This window comes from Oryzias latipes, chromosome 4 (assembly GCF_002234675.1).
Source record: "Oryzias latipes chromosome 4, ASM223467v1".
NCBI lineage: Eukaryota > Metazoa > Chordata > Actinopteri > Beloniformes > Adrianichthyidae > Oryzias > Oryzias latipes.
The window spans coordinates 781583-795021 of record NC_019862.2 but is presented as its reverse complement, the minus strand read 5'-3'; the positions used below and the strand labels follow the sequence as shown (position 1 = coordinate 795021).

General features: G+C 41.1%; 2 protein-coding genes across 6 annotated transcripts in view; one reads left to right on the top strand and one right to left on the bottom strand.

The window, feature by feature from the left end:
- Positions 1-4002, bottom strand: part of scfd2 (sec1 family domain containing 2) — a 124508-nt gene extending 120506 nt beyond the window's left edge. Inside the window, exons 1-2 of the mRNA XM_004067569.4 lie at positions 3077-4002; positions 1294-1462 (exon numbers count right to left, since the gene is read on the bottom strand). Coding sequence (XP_004067617.1) covers positions 1294-1462; positions 3077-3890 — 983 coding nt within the window. The 5' untranslated portion in view covers positions 3891-4002. The remainder of the gene's footprint in view (positions 1-1293; positions 1463-3076) is intronic.
- Positions 4003-5782: 1780 nt separating this feature from the next.
- fip1l1 (factor interacting with PAPOLA and CPSF1) overlaps positions 5783-13439 on the top strand; it is a 30434-nt gene continuing 22777 nt past the window's right edge. The window contains exons 1-8 of one of the 5 annotated variants that reach the window (XM_020702870.2): positions 5783-6037; positions 6129-6186; positions 7635-7693; positions 7968-8063; positions 8172-8287; positions 8659-8747; positions 10989-11082; positions 13286-13385. In XM_020702870.2, the coding sequence (XP_020558529.1) occupies positions 5974-6037; positions 6129-6186; positions 7635-7693; positions 7968-8063; positions 8172-8287; positions 8659-8747; positions 10989-11082; positions 13286-13385 (676 nt within the window). In that variant the 5' untranslated portion in view covers positions 5783-5973. The remainder of the gene's footprint in view (positions 6038-6128; positions 6187-7634; positions 7694-7967; positions 8064-8171; positions 8288-8658; positions 8748-10988; positions 11083-13285; positions 13386-13439) is intronic. The other 4 variants (XM_020702872.2, XM_020702868.2, XM_020702871.2 and 1 more) reach the window with 4 other exon arrangements.

Below are 13439 nucleotides of genomic sequence, written 5' to 3'. Positions count from 1 at the left end.
AATAATGGATTCAATTCAATTCACCGCACAAGATTTCAAGATCGTAGACAACCCGGTGAGCCCGCAGAGAGAAACTGTTCAAGCACATGTTTGCTACGGGCATACTGTGGGCGATAGGTCGTACTGAAAACTTAAGCAACATGTAAGTAGAAAGTTGGTGAGACGAAGGCAGGTCATTCAGGTTTTTCATAAATCATTTTGTGTTGATGGTTTCTTAAAATACAGCTGAGGTGTATTTATTTGCATTTCAGTAAACTAAAGAAACTCTGAAATGACCCTACAGGTGTATCCATCAACTGTATCTGAGAACTGGACTGAGTGACTCCTCCCCTCCAGGCGTTCCAAACAGGAAGTCCCCGCTGACACCAAACAGCCAAAATCCTCTAGACTTGTATAGAGAACAAAACAGCTGTTACTCGGTCATTCTATTGGTCAGAATAACCATTCTGGCTCTGATCATATTTTGATTTATTTTAAAAGTGTCCCCGCTGTTTTTTTTATGATGATGCAATTTATAGCCAAAATTTAAAAAAAGCCTTCGTCATTTACTACGACATAGTTTCTCCAGAACGGTGGGAATTAATCAGAAATTCTGCTCAGAGTTGTGGGTGAGACTGTTGGTGCCGAGTAAGCCTGCCCCTACTTCCCATCATCCCTTTTTTTTTACACTTTCTCCTGCTAGCTTACATCCCCTCACACCCCCAACCTAATGTTAGCAGTGCAACAAAAATGGCAGCAATATCAGATCTGTCCATCTGTCCGGTTCTGATCCAGATTCCAGCTCAGACCAGGAAAACACAGACGTTCATGGATCTGTTGGTCTCACGGTGGATGATCAGAATGGAGCAGAGCAGGAAGCTTGAGACCCATTGATTGCCGTTTGAACGTAATAATTACAAGCTTTTTCTAACAGCAATTTTTGTCTGCTCCTGATTCACGAACATTTGAATAAAGAAATCCTCAGAAATGCATTTCTGAGCTAAATGTTTTGATGTCCTCCATCGTCAGAAAAAGGCTACAAGCACATGTTAAAAATACCAAAAACAAAATTTTCATCAGGGTGGGTCTTTACCACTCGAACGCAGGCTACACAACTACACAACTGTCAATCAAGCTTTTGGAATGTTCGATGTGACACAAACCCATTCCTGTTTGGAAAGACGGGGGGGGGGGGGGGGGGGGTGTCACTCAGTCCAGTCAATGGTGGCAACAGTGAAACACTGACAGCAACTATGACTAAAGGTTTCCAGAGCAATAAAGAAACAAAGCCCAAAGGAGTTCAGGATGACATACTGAGTCTGTGCCAGACAGCCCGGAGCCAGAGGGTTGTGGGTGTGGGGGGTCTGCTGCAGACTTGTGAGCTCTGACACATCCACCTGCACGTCAGTCACGTGTCCAGGCAGCGGTTTCAAAGCTGTCAAAATCTTTTCCACCAGATTTTCACCATGGTGACCAACAGCACCTGTAATGAGAGAAATGGGGGATTTCAAAGTCACTTTGTGCTTTAGAAACTGAAAAGTGTCAGCTTCAGTAAATGAAGGCCTCACTTGAGTCTGGAACTGACTAAACTAGGGGGCTGCTACCTGAGGCTCTGGAGCCACATGTGGCTCTTTGACCCCCTCCACTGTGGTTCAAGAAAAATGGCTTAAATTTGAAAACGTAACATTTTTGGCCACATGTTGCCTTAAGGGAAACAAAACAGTCGAGGTAAGTTCAACTTTAGTCCGCTCTTTCACAGACGGTTGAAATACAGCACGTATCACTCTGCCACGCTCCTGACTACAGTACCCATAATGCTTCAATAAGCAATCAAGTGTTGCAGTTTTGTAGTTTATCAAAGTCGTACTGAATAATTTCGACAGATTTTGGAGCTCTGTGTATTATAGAAAGTCAGCTTGAGGGGAATAAGCACAACGAGAATTCTTACATAAGAAACTTTTAAACCAATTTTCTGTTGTTGAAAAATCTTAAGGGTTTGAAGTTGGCCTTGTGGTCCAAAAATAACGGTAAGGGTCACTTAGTTCAGATTTACACATTTTTGACTGAGATGAATAAATAGTAACAAAAAAAAAAGTGCTTTATTTTTATTATTTCTTTACTGCTGACATTGTACTACCTACTACTATAATGATTTGTTTATATCATAAACGTGTGGTCACTGATACGATTCATTGTTTCTATTGGTTGATTTTGAATGATCCGATCCGATTCTCTGAACAAAATGGATCCAGATCATCTTTCTCCAAACTTCCAGCAGTGAGACTCAGACAGAAATTCCTGCTACTGAACAGTTTTCCAGATTCTTGGATTTCTTCCAGATCATCAAGTATAAATGAAATCTGTGTCCAAACAAACAAGTAAACTAGAATGAATGTCAAATCCATTCACATGTTTGTTTCCTAAAGTTCCCCTCTGTTGTTTTTCCACATCCAAAGAATCCAAAGGGAACATTCTTAGAACATTCTAGACACTGGATGGTCACATGACTTTATTCAAAGTCTGTCCACACATTGGACTGGAATGATGGACTGATCCGTGTTTGATGATGTCATCACATGTGTGTTGTCCACTGATGCACTTGGTCCTTTTTAGGTTATAGTGAAATACACTCCTTTTATCTTAATCCAATGGTATTTTCCAATATTGGTGACAATAGATTTATTTCATTGTTTAATGATTTTATATTAGTTTAGGTTGATTCAATACACAACTTGTCTCAGATAGTTCAATCTGGTTGGATTGTAGGAATAGAAATCAGTTCACTGATTAAGTTGATTGATCGGTTCATCCCTACTACTAAGTTTGCTGCACTGAGATCCTTATGGTACAGTTGTCTTTTATTTTTAAACAAAGTCATGTGAACCTTATTTAAAAGTTATGAACTATTTCATATTATGAAAAACGGGCTATTTATTGTTTATTATGACTATTTTCATTTGTTCCCCAATAGTAACAATAACATAAATACAAATCAGAGTCTGAACAGACTCCGTGGTTCTTGCTGGGTTGTAGTCAGACATAAACGTGAATGGCTCTCTGCGCTGCAGACCCCTGGCTTCAACAGGCGTGTCATTACCTGTGAGATCCAATGTTCGGTCCACAAAGATGATGGAAGCCTTCTTTGCAGCAGTCTTCCTCCGGGTTTTGGCCTGAGGAAGACTTCCCAGCTCTCCTGCGATGATGCGGCTCATTGGACCCACAGCAAAGCTCTCTTCTCTCGTCCCTGTGCTTTCAAACATGTGGTTCAGGGCAGAAACCAGAGACCGGACTTCAACCTGCAGCTCCAGGGGGAGCGCGCTCATGTCCACGTCCTGCAGGCCTCCAAGCTTCTTCTTCTCGGGTCGTTTGGCGTTTATCGCCCGTAAATCAGGCGGGAGCAGCGGAAACAGGTGAGCGAATGCGGGCGCCAGGATCAGCTGCTGCGACACCGGCGCAAAGAGCACGGGGGCGTACCGGACCTCCGCCGTGTAGTTCATGTTTCCCATCCACTCGCAGAGCTTCTCCTCGAACTGCTCGAACACCGGCGTGCCCTCCAGTTCTGCCGGCACGTTGTTGGCGAACAGGTGGGCGGAGTGCGGCACGCAGGTGAACACCACGCAGTACTGGAAGTGGCTGAGAGCCAGGACGTCTCTGATGACGTCCGCCGTCCTGCCCTTCAGCACGCTGCTCACCACAAACACCGCTTTGGGTTCGTGGACGCCGCACGCTTCGAAACTGGAGAACTGTCGGACGTTTCTGGCTCCAGCCTCTAGCACGGCGGCAAAGCCTCCGCTCCAGTGCAGAGCCTCGGCGCACCTGTCGTCCATGAACACCACCGCCTGCTTCACCTTCGACAGAACCTGCGCCCAGGTTCGGAGCGGAACCTGGGTGAAGTCCTCCAGAGTGGACATGGCGGGGACTCTGCGTGTTTGCTGAATGCAGCGGAAAAGGAACAGCTTCTGACATGAAAACAAACACACGTCTCTTGTGGGTGACGTGGCAGTAGTCGCAGGATTTATACGTCATTCAAGCGTTGCTATGGTATCCCAAGGTTTTCACTCATGTCATGTCCCTTTTTTCTCCCAGGAGGACCTGAGCTTTATTTTGTCACACATTGACACTGTCGTTTTCTTTGCTTTGGAAACATTGTTTGGTTTCCACCAACATAGAAAAATGCAAGTGAATTATTTCTAACTTGTCCAGCAGCTGAGCAGACAGACAGGAGCTGAAGGCCTCTTGTGTTGGACAAATTTTACTGTTACAACGGGGAGTTGTGGATCTTCTAACACACTAGGTGGGCACTTTTGTATTTTAGGCTGAACTTTATTAATATTAATTATATTTGTATCATTTTCTTTTGTTGGAACGCACAGAAAAGATGAAGAGGAAAGAAGGGAGGGGTGTTATGGACAGGGGTAAGGGCACAGAAGAAAGGGGGAGAAGGGGGAGTTTTTTTAAAAAAATATACTGTATTTATTCCACAAAGGGAAATTCTTCTCCGCATTTGACCCATCCCCTGGGTGGTGAGCTGCCGCCAACCCGTGCTCAGGAGGCAGTAGCGTTAGGGGTCTTGCCCAAGGGCCCTCACTGGGTGATGTTAATTGCTCGCCATTGATATGATAATTGCCCCCGGTACCATTGTTCATCCCCCTCCGGGAATCGAACCCTGGTTTCCTGCGTGGTAGTATAGAGTTAAGGAAATCTGGAGGATGATTACGGTGGTGGTGGTAGTGGGGGGAGGGGGGGGGGGTAGAATCATTAAGCAACAAGATGCTGGAGGATCATCTTCATTACTGTCTGGTGTAAATGTTAGTCAAAAGGGGCGGGGCCTGTCCACAACACATACTCAAGTGTCACAAACATACCTGTTGGCTCCAAAAATCTTCACATACAATCATGTCAACACAACTACAGTTCAGACACACATACGCACACAAACCAACACATGTAAGGCATTTCAATCCGTCACACATACAGTACTGTTTGTGTAAAGGTGAGATGACACCTGTGCTCAGGTGGGTGTTTATGTTCTACTGAGGTGGATGATGGAAAGTAAAAAGAGGGAGAGTGCCCGGCCGTCCCCACACCAAGACCCCCGCTGAAGCGGTGGCTGGGGCCCCCCGACACCGGCATGGTGTAGAAGATAGAGGGCATCCGCCCACCGGGAAGTCCAGCCAAACACCCAGACGGGTGTAAGTTAAATTATTAAATGAATAAACTAAATTTCTACTCCTTGCCAAATTTTACACTCATATGTTCACGTTTTCTAGGGAAATCCAAAATGTCTCAATTTGGCTCTTTTAAGCATAAAAAAAACTTTAAAACGTTTTGAAATTTGTTCTCAAGATAAAATTGTTTAAATCTGTAATTGTAGGTAATCATTCTGTACTTATTCATTCTTAACCCTTGTAAATTATATATATATATATATATATATATATATATATATATATATATATATATATATATATATATATATATATATATATATATATATATATATATATATATATATATATATATATTAAACGTTATATTAAATTATATTAAACGTTATATTAAATTATATAACGGGGGATATATTATATTATATTAAATTATAAACGTTTAATTATTATATTAAACGTTTGTATTTATACGTAATGTTGATTTATTGAGTCGTATTTATTTTTAGGATAAAGTTTAAGAAAAAAACAAGGAAAAACTTTATTTTATTTTTATCTACTTACTCGGCAAAAAAGAAACTGTTTGTCGCAAAATTATCTTTTAGCTTGATAAGTGAAGAAAAAGGTTAGGAGACCAAGTAGCCGGATGATAAAAACACTTCACTAGACGATAACAACAGCGCTTCATGGAAAACCGAATAATGGAAAACTGTTATCTAGCGCGAGACCGTTTGTTTCCTTGGAAACCACTACCGTGACCGTTAGTTTGTTCGATTCTTATTTCTACGTTGACGTTTCAGACTATTTCAGATTAGATCATCTTTAAAAAATGTCATCATCAGCCGACTCCACGGAGGCGTTTGACGAGGACGAGGAGGGAAAACTCTACCAACGTATTCCATCCTAATGCTTCCCGGTGACGTCATTGCTCGTACTTTCACAGGCTGTGGTTAAATCTGTTCTCCATGCATGTGCTTTCCGCAGTTATTTATGAGCTCAAAGAGGAGAAAGGTGAGACAGAAAGGACTCCGATGCCTCCCAGGTATGCAAACAAAAGCTGCCAAAGTTTTCCAATCCATACCCGACAGGATCATTATAAGAAGTCCAGAGCAGATGAGGCCAGCTAGCCCGTCACATCTACCCTCCTGCACGCATTTCTGAACCTTTTCATTTAGAATTTAAAAGGTGAAATGATTTAAGCGTTTTGCCTATGATATTGTGTGTAAAAATAATGACTATGATTTCAGAGACTGAATCACTCTTTGATCGGAAGGCTTCTTTAAAAAAATCTCGAATGTAATGAAACACTTTTTTTGCATAATAAAAAAGCCTTCATGATCATCCAAATGTTCTTTTAAAGTTGGACATTTGTTACAATAAGGTTCTACATTTTGTGCATGAATTATGGCATTGCAATCAGAAAGGGCAATAACAGCACAGCAATGTTATTCTATATTAACAATGAAAGTGCAGTCATCTGCATCAGAATGAACAATGCCGTTTGCAGCAGAGCCACTCATGTGAAACAGTCATGAGTATTAGATATTCATTATGTTTGCTGGCATTTGTTTCCAATTATGGAAAACTGAATTTGAGATGTTAGCAGTAAAGGGTGTAACAGGAGAGCATTGCTCTGCCTTGGGTTCTTGATGTGAATCCACTGAAGGAGAGACAGGACTCTGCACTCATTTGGACCCCCGCTCATGCTTCATATGACTTTTATTTTGTGTTTTACAAGGCCACAGTTAAGAAGAATTAACTATAGTAAGAAAACCCAAAATGTGATGTCCATGCCTGGAGATGCTTCAGTTAAACACCCACACACAATCATCTTTTGATCTATTTTTCAAAGCATTCCCAGTGGTCTTTTAATTATGATTATGCTGTTTTTAGCCAAAATCCAAAAACCTTTAGGACACAGTTTCTGCAGAGTGGCAGGAGTTCATTGGAAACTGACCTCTGAGTTATGGGCGGGACTGTTGGCACAGACTCAGAGTATGCCTGCACATATTCCCATCATCCATCTATTTACGCTCACAGCCCTTCAAACTCCCAACCTTACAGTAGTGGCTCAAAGAAAATGGTGGGCAATATTGATGCCATCCAGCTGTCCAGTTCTGATCCAGATTCCAGCTCAGACCAGGAAAACAAAGACCTTCATGTTTCGTTTTGTCTGCAGGTGGATTTATCAGAATGGAGCAGAGCAGGAAGGCATGTGGCCTGCTGATTGCAGCTTTTACATGACAGCCACAAACATTTTCCAACTGCCTTTTTTTGTCTGCTGTTCTCACATACTGCAATGCATTTGATTTTTCTAAACATTTGTAGTTTGTTTACATCAATCTATTGCCTACATAACATGAATTTTTCACATTCGTGGTACTATGACTGTTTTGATCCAAAACGTACATTGTTGAAAAAAAAAATCCTGTTCAAACCCCAATGTTTTGATACTAACCGTGTGGCTAACGTGGATCTGGTTTCTTACAGCCCAAAACATTCACGTGTGCATCTTGAGATTCATGCTGAAAGGAGGACAAACATAGCTGGTAAGAATGATGCCCCAGAAAACAACAGTACTCTTCAGACAAAAAATCCTCAACAGCAATTGAAACTCTCATATTTAAAGTGTCCTTTTTCCAGACAAAACATAAACAGTCATCCTTCAAATGCTTGCACTACCTGCTGATATGAATTTAAAACAACAATTTTCCCACTTCTAGCATCATAGTTCTTCTCCTGCGCAGTCACAACAGTGACATGAGTATGCTCATGTAAATCTGACTAAATGCCTTTTTGGATTATAATGTGAACTATCTGCAGAGGCTCCAAAACTGTGTCCATTAAAGAAAGTCCAAGGCATCAAAAAAAGTGTCCAGACCAAAGAGTCGTTACAGAAAAAGCCCTGGAATGAACCCAGTGAGTTGATGTCCATCATCTAAGCTGGAAACTCTTCTACCTACTGTAAGCATGGATGTTCTGGTTCTCTTCTCACGTTTCTGATTTCTTGTTATGCTTTGTCTTCAGATGCAAATGTTTCTGATTATTTTAACTATGGTTTTACTGAAGAAACTTGGAAAGCCTACTGTAAGAAACAGACTAAACTACAAGCATTTAAACGAAGCCAAAAGATCAAAAATACGGTAAGAAAAAACATTATTGATATGATTTAAGATCAATTTATTAAGAATCCGCCTTTTAAATATGCATCAAAATTTTAGAACATATTTTCATGTTTTTAATAATGATAGAAATACCCACAATGTACACTTAAACAATTCAATTTATCTGTCTATTGACAGACAGAAAGTTGTAAAGCAAAGTCTGCTTATCACTGTCTTTCTGCTTTTCACTTTTCACTACATTTTGAAATCCCATTTTAAGTTATTTTAGTGACTGTTGGGAGTGTTGTCTCTATTGATGGACGGGTCTGTCTGATACTGCTCTGGAAATAAGCATTGAAGTCACACAGAGAAGAAAGGAGGCCAGAGATTTGGTGGGTTTTTCATTGCAGGCTCAGAGAACTTGTGGTGGAGTCAAAGCAGGAGCGTCTGTTCCTGCTGAGAATTTCTTCTCAGGAAAACCATCTCCTGCAGCTTCCAGGTTTGAAACACATTTGGATGTTTTTCCCTAGTGGGCAGTTGTTGGTTAAGGTTCTCACTCACTCAGTTGGCGTTGACTTGAAGTTGAGTCCAAGCAACTAACCTTAAAATATTTTGCCTTAAAAATTTTAAAGGAAGAAGATTTTAAGTTCATCTGCTGTGACTCAGCTTGACCTAGTTCTCATTGTTCGTCCTGCAGTGTTTCTCCTCTGGTGAAAAGCTCAGAGCTCAGATCCATTTTTTTGCTTGTGCCCTCAGCATGATAAAGTTGTTTAAGCAAAAACTTACAGTTGAGGTACACAGATTTGTTTCTATGAACACAAGCTGCACAAATAATCATGTTGCTCTGAGGAACATAATCTTGATAAATGGTCTTTTTCTTTTTTTCTGATGTAGTGGTAGCGTCCACGATACCACTGATGCTTCTGTGCATCGCGGGTATCTTCTACTGGTGTGCAAGTCACCTTTGCACATCACCCCATTCATGCCAATACTGGAGATTCTTCTCATCTTATGCATACAGAGCCAAACATCTGTTATTCCTAAAATGTCGTCTTTTTGTTCATTCATTTTTTATTTTCAGGGAAGTTTTCCGCCGTTCCACCCCCTTCTACGAGGGTTTCACTTAGCTTAATACAGTTTTAGCTCACAATTTGATACAATACAATGAAAGGTTTTCCACTCTCAAGTGCATTTGGCTTAGGTCACATGAACTGAACATCAATTGAAATAGAGAATCATCAAAAACAAAACAGAACAATCTTCCATTCACATTTAAATGAGAATATTTTTGGTGTCTTTAAAGTTACCAAAAACATATTTTGATAACGTTTCTTGTTCTTGATAAATGAAAATTCTTAATCAAAGACACAATCTTAGTTGAGGTCTTCTTCAATCATTAAATTCCCATCCCGATCATCTTGATCTGTTGTAAAATCGTTACCAGCGATTTCATTTTGTTACGCGTTTTTAGCCATTACCCTGCAGTAATTCTGTTAAAGAACCACTCTGATCAAAATAGTTTTCTTTTGGTGTTTTTAACATGTTCTTATAGCAGTTTTCTCATGATGGAGGACATATATAAAAGATCAAAACTGCAAAAACCAGCGGTTTGAAAAGGCTCATATACGCAGCAACTGCTCTGCTCCATTCTGATCATCCACTCTCAGACAAATACTGTAGATCCATGAATGTCTGCTTTCCTGGTCTGAGCTTGAATCTGGATCTAAACTGTACAGCTGGATAGATCTGATGTTGCTGCCATTTTTGTATCTCTGCAGGAAATATGTCTTAAAAATGAAAAGCTTTTTGTTTGTGGCTAAAGAAAACAGCATAATCATAATTAAAAGGCCACTGGGAACAATCTTACAATGGTTATTAATATAGTTGGAGTGGACTTTAAGGTTACCCCTCAGGCAAGGTCATGAGCCTGAATGCAGTGCAGCGTCATCCTCTCTTCCTGGTGAGATGGAGCTGCTGTCTGCATCAGAGAGAAAGCTGCTGCATGTATGATAACAGTTCTCCTATTGTAACCCAATAGAAGTTGTTCCTCATGGTTTGAAGCAGACAAGATGCTGCTGTAAAAGTTTTATGTTGCATCAGTTGACCTGAAACTGATGATGTCAACCACAGCTTCATACCGTCCACAACAGTGGTCCGCAGGAATAATCTTGAGCTTTTCTTAGAAAATGTGTCTTAAGCCGACCTCTGGCTAACAGCTGGAGCAGCAATAGTGACAGATGCCCTAAGGAGCAGCAAGCAGTTCTTTAACAAGCTGCCATTAAACATAGTTGCTGTGCCCTTTTTCTGAGGGATTTTTCTCTGCTGCTGACTAAGTCGCAGCGACAGAAAGAGGTTAGTGTTCCATCTATGTGGTGCTGCGGGTGTGTTCAGTGTGGGTGAGGGCACACAGATCAGGACAGTAAAGGCTGCTCTGTGAAAAAGGCAAGATGACCCACATAAGAAGTTCTAATGCAATAATGGACCTGTAGTGGTTTATGCTGGGACACAAAGGAAAAAGATTCGGCTAAAATGATGGGCTATTTTTAAAATATTATGAGTGCAAAGCAGTACAACATATGTTTGTAATTTGTATTTTATGGAAAGTCTGAAATAGGATTTGTGGTTACAAAAGTCTCATTTGTAACCACCTCATTTGTAACCGCATTTCTCTCTGCATAAAACATGTTTTTGTTAACTCTGTGGTGCATGCTCATCATTTACTGCACTACCTGTTCCACAGAAAGTCAAAGGCAAGTGCTGGCGTGACTAAAGGATTCGCTGGGTCCAGGAGCAGAGGGAAAAGCAGTCCATGTTATCAAGCCAACAAAGCCCAGGTAAAGTGTGCACGTGCACCCAGCAAGGGAATTTTCTTACAATGATGTTCTCAGCTAAAAGGATCTGTTCTCACCGGACTGTGCAGGCCATGGACTGTGTGTCATGTGACACATTGATTTGCATTGGCTCTACCTGGAGCCAGTTTCTCATCTGTCAGAACTAGGATGCAATGATTCACGTTCACCCCGACTCTGTTTAAACTTCAATTTTTGGGTCACGGTTTTGTTTCAGTCTGACATTTGATTCATGTGTTACAAAAACTAAAAATGTGGAAATATGTATTATTATTTGCAAATAAGCAAGTACTAAGCCTGGTGTAATGCAACACTGGAATATAAAATAAATGATATTTAGCACAGCATACATGTTTGACACGTTCAATGTAAACAAATGCAAATGCAGTAGAAATGCTACAATTCACTGACCCCATGATATAGTTTAATGGTGGAACACACAGTTTGGTTTTAAAGCAAGAATTGTGGTATCCCAACACAGGACACACCTGCCAATTATTGGTTCGCACCGCTGACTGAATATGAGAACTATACCAATTAAGTGTGACGTCAAATGACTTGCTTCTGGTTTCAACAAAATGAAGTCAATTCAGTTGCCATTTTTTTGTGATACAGACGTTGCCATGCAGAAACCAGAACTCTTCAGTAAGCAGTGATTGGAACGAATCAGTCACAATCAATGTTTTATGGCAACCACTCTGGCTAATCAGGAGTGAGCTTGTTGGAATTCCAAACCCCTACCACTGCAATTGGGAGAAACTCTCAATCAGACGCTTCAAATAAAAGACCCCATACTTTTATTGAGGCATCTGATTGGTTGGTTTATAGCTTGAACTACAGAAAAAATATGACATAAATTATGATTTTCAAGAACATGTTAAAAACGGGTATCAGACACAGAATGGTTATTCTGACCAATAGAATGAGTAACAGCTGCCTTTTTCTCTATAGAAGTCCATGGGATTTTGGCTTCTTGGAACCAGCAGGGACTTCCTTTTTGGAACACCTGGAGGGGAGGGGTCACTCAGTCCAGTTCTCATATACAGTCAATCGTATACACATACATAAGCTGAAAACTTGACCGTTAACTGTCTAGTAAAACGGCTACAAATGTGCAACTTGGGTCTCTGACATAAAATAAAATGGTGAAACATTTAACCCAAAAATGTCAAATTGTTTTGGGGTCAGACTGTATGTTAGTTTCTTCCTCAGATTGGGCAGTTTTACATTCAAGTAAATGGGGTTTTGTCTGAAAGCCACTGGCCTGACTCGGCCTCAGTTACCTTTGCTTTCAAACCGCCACAAGGAGGGAGTGAAGGTGTTTTACTTGTATCTGGAGTAGACCAGGTGGTACTCTTCCTTTGATCAGTGACAAAAGCTTTTCTGAATAGTGACAAGACCCACCTGAGATGTTAGATCTCCACTCACATGCGCGTGAACCCTGGTAATCAGTTGAGGTGTAATAGCAGCAGGGCAATCCAGCAGACCAAAGAACGGAGAATAATATGAAGAATATGGAAGCACTTTACAGTTTAAGGTCAGAAAACCAATTTGACAGGGTCTTCTTTCCCCTCTTGGGTTTTTTTTCTCCCTAAAATGTTTCCTTTCAGCCACTGTAGCCCGTTGTAGGTGAGATCTTCAGGCAGACAGTCTGCTCTCAAAAGTGCAGTGTGAAAACAAACCGACCTAGATTAGGGTGCCAAACTTTTCAGCATTCATTTGCTGATCAAACCAAACATTTTCTTGATCCTGGAAAAGCCTCCTAGCATTCAACATAACCTGAATGAATAAAATACTGTTGGGCGAAGGTGGGGTGTACACCATGGACAAGTCGCCAGTCCGTCACAGAGCAACACAGGCACACAAGCACACGTCCAAGCACACATCCATACACTCACAGTCACACCTAGGGACAATTCAGAGTCACCAGTTAACCTATGAAGTACATTTTTGGACAGTGGGAGGAAGCCAGAGTGTCCGGAGCTAACCCACGCGTGCACAGGGAAAACATGCAAACAGTGTTGATGTGAAAGCATCACGCACTGTGCCACCATGCTCAATCAGAGTTTTACATAAGAAAAACACGTTTTATGGTTTTTGTCACATTGAACTTCACGTGTGATCCCATCCTGTTACAGTGACTCCAAATGTTTCTACCCCCTCTAATCATCCCACGTTTGCATTTCAGGATGTCATTGACTCCTCCCATAAAGAGAACATCTTCCCTGTTTTGGATCAGCGCCGTAAAGCCAAAACCAGCATTCTCTTTCCATTTGTCCCTCCACGATGTAAGTCACTCTGCTGACAGACTAAATGAACATGTTTTCCTTAAGGCTCTGCCA